Raw genomic sequence first — 6,641 nt, 5'->3', positions numbered from 1 at the left:
CTTGTTCAGTATCCTGTTCAGTATCTTTACTGACCATCTGCATGAGGGAATTGAGGCTACCCTCAGTAAATCCACAGGTGACACCAAGTTGGGTGGCATTGTTGATCTGCTGGAGAGCAGGAAGTCTCTGCAGGGGACCTGGACTGGCTGGATCAATGGGCTGAGACCAGCAGAATGAGGTTCAACACGGCCAAGTGCTGAGTCCTGCCCTTGGGTCACAGCAACCCCAGGCAGTGCCACAGGCAGGGACAGAGTGGCTGGGAAGCTGCCCAGTGGAAAAGGACCCAGGGGTGCTGGTGACAGCAGCCAGGGTGTGCCCAGGAGGCCGAGAAGGCCAAGGACGTCCTGGCCTGTGTCAGCAATGGTGTGGCCAGCAGGAGCAGTGACTGTCCCCCTGCACTGGGCACTGGTGAGGCCACAGCTCAAGAGCTGTGTCCAGTTCTGGGCCCCTCACTCAAGAAGGACATTGAGGTGCTGGAGTGTGTCGAGAGAAGGGCAATGGAGCTGGGGAAGGGTCTGGAGCACAAGTCCTGTGAGGAGTGGCTGAGGGAGCTGGGGGTGTTCAGCCTGGAGAAGAGGCAGCTCAGGGGGCACCTTACTGCTCTGCAACTCCCTGACAGGAGGGTGTCAGCCTCTTCTCACATGTGACCAGTGACAGGATGAGAGGAAATTATCTCAAGCTGTGCCAGGAGAGATTCAGGTTGGATGCTAGCAAGAAATTCTTCAGAAGAGGTGACTACTACTGAAATGGGCTGCCCAGTAGGGTGATGGAATCACTGCTGCTGGAGGGGTTTAAGGAAAGACTGGACGTGGCACTCAGGGCCATGGTCTGGTTAACGTGGCGGTGTTCAGTCATAGTTCAGACTTGATGATCTGGAACGTCTTTTCTGACTGAATTTATTCTGTGATTCTTTGCTTGGCCTCTAGTAGCTTTTTTTTTTTTGAGAAAAAGCGTTGATAATACGTGCTGAGCAAGCTTGGAGGTTTTTTGAGATCTACCATGAGGGTCCTGCATTCTGATAGAAGACCTTAAAAACAGATATGCAGTTACCATTGTTACCCTGTGGGCATCTACTAAATTATTTTTCACATTAGCTGTTAAAGTAGCCTGCAGGCTCATGGTTTGATGGACTAGATCCAAAAGCAGGGGAAAGAGGCAACAGTGGAAGAGTGGCAGTAACTGCTCGGCATAAAAACACGTTTGCTCTCGGCTGTTGATCTCCTTTAACCGAAACGCTATGGTTTGTTTTGGTTTTGGTTTGTTTTGCTGCCGGGGCGCAGCGGGGCGGAGGCGGCGGGGAAGCAGTTCCGGGGCCGGGAGGGCGGTGCCGCCGCTCATGTGACAGCGGCTCCGAGGGGAAGCGGCGGCGGAGCCGTGCGGGGCGCGCCGGGGGCGCCGACAGGTACGGCGGGGCGGGCAGGGGTGTGCCCCCCGCGCCCCCCTCCCGGTGCGCGGTGGTCTCGGCCCCGCCGAGCGCCATTCCCGGCGCGGCTGTACCACGGCGGCGGGGCGGGGGGTGGCGGCCGGCCGGGCCTCGGGGACGGAGCGCGCCCTCCCCGCCTCTGGCCGCTCCCTCCTCGAAGGCGGCGGCGGCGCCGCGGTGACGGGGCCGCCTCTCCTTCTCTCGCAGGCCCGCGGAGGTGGCGGCGGCGGCAGCAGCGGGCGGGCCCCAGCCATGGCCGACGTGAGTGCGGCTCCGCGGGGCGGGCGGGACGCGGGCGGTGGCTGTGGCGGGGTGGGGCCGGGGGATGCCGGGGCCGGGGCCGGGCCGGGCAGGGAGGGAGCTCCGGGGGCGCTGGGAGCGGCCGTGAGTAACGCGCCGCCCGTCTCTGCCCGCAGGACCTGAAGCGGTTCCTGTACAAGAAGCTGCCGAGGTAACGCGGGGCCGTGCGGGGCTGTGCGGGGCGGGCGGCCAGGGCCATCCGGTGCCAGCCCTCTGCCGCGGGCAGGGACACTGCCCACCAGGCCAGCTTGCTCAGAGCCCCGTCCAGCCTGGCCATGAATACTTCCAGGCTGCGGTATCCACAGCCGCCCTGGGCAATAGGATACTATTCCAGTATCTCACCACCTGCACAGTGAAGAATTTCTTCCTAATATCTAACCTGAATTTCCCGGTTTTGATTTTGTACCCACTACTCCTTGTCCTGTCACTGCAGTTCCCAGAAGGGTCCCTCTCCAGCTTCCCTGCAAACCCCCTTCAGATACCAGAAGGTTGCTGTGAGGTCTCCACCCAACCTTCCCTTCTCCCAGCTCAGCAGCCACAACTTCCTCAGCCTGTCTTTGTAGGGGAAGTGCTCCAGCCCTCTTATCAGCTTCGTGGCTTCCTCTGGACTTGCTCCAGCAGCTCCATGTCCTTCTTGTTATTCGGGCCACCAGACCTGTACTAAACAGAACAAATACTAAATTAATGAGGGCATCAGGTTTTTTCACAGTTTTCCCCTTTCTCGCACATTTGTTCACAAAAAAAAAAACCCTTTCCTACTAATTACTGTGTTTTTAAAATGGTGTCTCTTCTTCTCTTTTATTTTTTTTTCAGCGTTGAAGGTCTTCATGCTATTGTAGTCTCAGACAGAGATGGTGTGCCTGTTATCAAAGGTAACTTCAGCTTCTTGCTGTGCTTTGCAGCTGAAATCCTGATTGAACAGCAGGGGGTGGAGAAGTACAGAAAAGTCTTCTGTTATGCCAAATACCCGAATATCCCAAGTGGTAGAATTAAAGTGGACTTCAAGTAGAAATTCACTAGTTGATTATGTACCTCTTTAAATATATCCTTTTGTTTGTGCCCTCTTTAAATATATCCTTTTGTTTGTTTGTAATTGCAGTCCATGGAAGTTTTCCTCTGTGACAGGGACTGGAGTGCTGTAAAGTCCTTGTATCTTCAAGTCCCTCACAGGCTGATTGATACTAAGTGGTAGACAGAGCTTGGCAGTGTTTTGTTGGCTTTTTTGGTACTGTAGTTTTTATGTTCTGCAGTCCTTGTTTCAGATATTTTTGGCTTGTGAGTACAATAGTTTAAGGATACAAAGTTTCAGGTATTGCAGGTTTATTTTGTTCAGTAACCCAGAGTATTCAAACACCCAGCAGAACTTGCACATCTTCACCTGTCTGCAGTCAAGTGACTGTGTGCCAGTAATCAGTTCAAAGGCTGGAATGGGTGCAATGGGACATGGAACCAAAGGGACGTCAGCACAGGCATCCTAAAGGAAAAGGATTAAAAATTTCTTAGGTGTGCTAGGAAGGATGCTGCTATAAGGAGCTTTGATCATACAGAGAGCATTAAATGATGTACAGCTTGTGAAAACTGTCTGGTGTTCCTGTGGGAGCACCTCAGAGGTCTTGCATGTTTCTCTGCTTTTGGCAGAGCACTGAGCTGGATGAGGGTTTGGGATGCAGTCAGAGACCCCATGTAAAGATGAGGATTTTCTTGTTTTGTTCCAGTTGCCAATGATAATGCTCCAGAACACGCACTGCGACCTGGCTTTTTGTCCACCTTTGCCCTTGCCACAGATCAGGGCAGTAAGTTAGGACTCTCCAAAAACAAAAGTATCATCTGCTATTACAATACCTACCAGGTGAGTAACCTCAGTGTGCCCTGTCCTCAGCAACTTGAGCTGTTCCTGTGTTACATTGAGCAAGAGAAAGAAGGTTATTTAAGCTCTGGTAGATTTTCACTAGGCTGCTATTGAAGTAATTTTGATTTCTTTCTTACACAGCTTCAGTTAAGCCAAAATTTCACAGTATTTTTAAACTTCTGTTACATTTCTCAAAACTTGAGATTTACTTGTTGACAATGGGAAAGTGTAGTAGTTCTGAATTTGCAGGAGATGTTGCTCATATGCTCTTCTGAATCTTTTATGAAGGGTTTATGTTCTTTTTTATGAACAATGTTTATAACTAGTGACACCTGACATGAATTAAAGCACATGCAGCCTGCTTCATAGCTAATCTTGCTGCCAGTATGGCTTTGAGGTACGAATGCTTCGGAATATCACTCATATTTTTCACAAATAAATTGATTATTTGTGTCCAAAAGTCCATCATCTACTACATTTCTGCTCCTTCACAAGTTCTGGTGGTCCTGAGAGCTTTTAATTATGGCTGCAGTGAACTGGCCAGCTGTTTAGCCTGCAGTGTGTCAAGCTTTGTTTGAAAATTAGGTGGGTGAGTGAGTTAGTACATTGCTTTGAGTCTCTTGATGCTGCTAGCTTACTGTTGTGCCCACGGTGCTGTTTCCCTGGTAATGGAGGAACAGATACTCCTGTACAGGGAACAGTATTTTAAAACGATAAACCTTCCTGCCCTCCTGTTTCCTGTGGAGGGTGTGGTCTCCACAGTGTAATCTGCAGGGTCTGCAGCTGAGGTAGGGTTCTGGTGGACAGCACTCTGTAGAACAGAGTGGAGGTGGAGAGAAATGCCAGGTTTTCCATCTGCAGCTCCCTGTACTACAGTGTAAGTTCTGTTGGTGTTTTTAGCCATGAATCTTGAGAAACAGGTACACTGAAAAGTCACCTCTGTGGCTCTTGCTCCTGCTTGTCCTTTGAACTGAGGAGGCTGCTTGTTGCACAGAGAATTTTTGTGGAAAGAATTCATCAGAGCCCTGACATGCACGATGTGTTAGCTGCTGGCTGAGCACTTCTCTCTGCTTGCAGGTGGTGCAGTTCAATCGCTTACCTTTGGTAGTGAGTTTCATTGCAAGCAGCAATGCCAATACAGGTATGTCTGTTTTAAAGATTGCAGCATTTTAATATTTGAAAATAAATTCCCTGAATTCACTGCAAGCTGTGTTAGCTTTGTTCCTGCTGTGAATTTTGTCAGTGTATTGTGCAAGATGTGAGTAAAAATTGACAGATTTTAGGTGTCTTGCTGGAGTTGTTATTCTTCTAGAAGCATTTTTCTCCTGTGATTAACCTTGCCCATGCTGCACAGGCAGTACTGTGCTGTACAAGCAAGCTGTTGGGTCTGTTTCTGTCAGTCACGTTAACATTCTGCAGGAATGTGTGCAGATTTGTCTTCAGTTCTGTGGGGTGAGGAAGTCCTTCAGCCAGACCCTAGCCTTGCTGGTGAGAACATTGGCTAATGAATCTGAGCAGAAGGGATTTAGGTTTGGTACAGCTTCTTGGGCCACAGGAGTTATGGAAGTGGCAAGGCAGTAGTGGGGGAGAGTTGTGCTGCACTGGGTGCCTCTTTTAGTGCCAGGGACTGCAGACACCCTGCCTGGGGGTGCTGCCCACTATTCACAGGAAAGTGAGTAAGTAGCTCACATGAAACATTTCAGACTTTGAAAAACACTGCCTGTGATTTGGGAGGGGGAGGGAGCTGTGGGCTTTGGAGAGAGGCTTCTCAGTGATGTTGTTTGATGGAACATTCTGTCTCTTCTCTCTTTCCAGGGCTGATTGTAAGTTTGGAGAAGGAGCTCACGCCCCTGTTTGAAGAATTGAGGCAGGTTGTTGAAGTTTCTTAACCTGGTGGTATAGCCAGAGTGCAGCATTCCTCTGCAGCCCAGTGGACAGAAAGATTCAATAATCATCAATCAAATAACACGTCTCGGAAGAAATACCACAGCTCCTTAGTATACTAAGTAAGAGTAAATTGTACATAGTACTGAATCTGAAATGATCTACTAGTGTGTTGTAGGTGGATGTTACTTTAGGCCATGCTTCTTGTATTGTGCAGTACTGGAGAGCCCACCAAAATAGCTCCCATGGAGTTTAGCTCAGCCAGCTGAGCCAGGCCGGCGCCGTGCCCTTGGCTCCAAGGAGCAACCCCCACATCTCCTGCTTCACAGGGCACATGGCACATGGTAGGGGTGTCCTCAGGCCGGCCACCACTGCCTGTGGGAAGGCACATCAGGTGGAGGGAGTGAGCAGAGACGTGCTTGGAGGCATTGTGAGAGCAAGTGTGATAGCAGTGATGTGTCGGTACAATCAATGTCCCAGCTTCCTTACACAGGGGCACTTTGGCAAGGGAGTGCTACTAATCTGGATGCTAGCTGCATCCTGCTTCCACTAGGAAGAAAGCTGTTTCTATGGAAGCTGTTGCTGTAGGGATTTTCGTGATGCCTAGCTAAAGCACCCAAACAATGTCTCACTTCTTCATGGGGTTTTTTGTGTAGTATGGTTGTGAAGATCTCATGTCTCATAGTCTTTGTGTGGGTTCATCACTGGTGACACTCTCAGCTTATTTACCCTTAGGTTTTCTTAAGTAAATAAATATAAATAAAATACAGTATTTTTAAATGACAGAGCCTGGTCCACTCTTCTGTTGCGCTGTAATACCCCACAGCACATCTGCTTGTCTCTAGAGAGAGCAGGTCTCTTAATTGTTTGTAAGTGTCCAAACTCCATGAATTATACACTCAAAACTAACCAGTGTGTCTCTCAGTTGGGCAGTAAGGATACCAAGTCCCAGGGCCAAACAGAGATCCCGTTGCTGGGGATCAAGCCTGTGCTCGTAGCCCCACCCCTTGTTCCCTCACATGTCCCCTTATGACAGCTGCCAGGCACTGCAGGTCTGGGGGACAGCTCTGGACAGCTCTGGGCCCCAGGCTGGGAAAGGAGATGCCATGGCCCTGTGCTCACACCTCATTGACCTGTGGTGCATCAGGCAGGATGGGGGGATACGATGCTGGAAATGACAGCTG

At 50.3% G+C, this 6,641-nt stretch overlaps 1 protein-coding gene across 2 annotated transcripts; it reads left to right on the top strand.

Moving 5' to 3' along the window:
• The first annotated feature begins 1,329 nt into the window (after positions 1-1,329).
• On the top strand, positions 1,330-6,242 carry LAMTOR3 (late endosomal/lysosomal adaptor, MAPK and MTOR activator 3). Of its 2 annotated transcripts, XM_030948080.1 has the most exons (7): positions 1,330-1,403; positions 1,632-1,685; positions 1,841-1,875; positions 2,538-2,596; positions 3,440-3,573; positions 4,651-4,714; positions 5,389-6,242. In XM_030948080.1, exons 2-7 carry the CDS (start codon positions 1,677-1,679, stop codon positions 5,460-5,462), a joined length of 375 nt encoding a protein of 124 aa, XP_030803940.1. In that variant the 5' UTR covers positions 1,330-1,403; positions 1,632-1,676; the 3' UTR covers positions 5,463-6,242. The 2 variants fall into 2 exon arrangements, with proteins under 2 accessions (XP_030803940.1, XP_030803941.1); XM_030948081.1 differs by having other exon boundaries at positions 1,360-1,685.
• Positions 6,243-6,641: the final 399 nt, after the last annotated feature.

The sequence above is a fragment of the Camarhynchus parvulus genome, chromosome 4 (genome assembly GCF_901933205.1).
Source record: "Camarhynchus parvulus chromosome 4, STF_HiC, whole genome shotgun sequence".
NCBI lineage: Eukaryota > Metazoa > Chordata > Aves > Passeriformes > Thraupidae > Camarhynchus > Camarhynchus parvulus.
Note: the sequence above shows the minus strand (reverse complement) of the source record. Positions and strands in the feature narration are given on the sequence as shown.

Coding starts and splice junctions, on each gene's coding strand:
- LAMTOR3 (XM_030948080.1), top strand. Junction 3,574..4,650: donor GCTATTACAATACCTACCAG/GTGAGTAACCTC, acceptor CTCTGCTTGCAG/GTGGTGCAGTTCAATCGCTT. Junction 4,715..5,388: donor AAGCAGCAATGCCAATACAG/GTATGTCTGTTT, acceptor CTCTCTTTCCAG/GGCTGATTGTAAGTTTGGAG.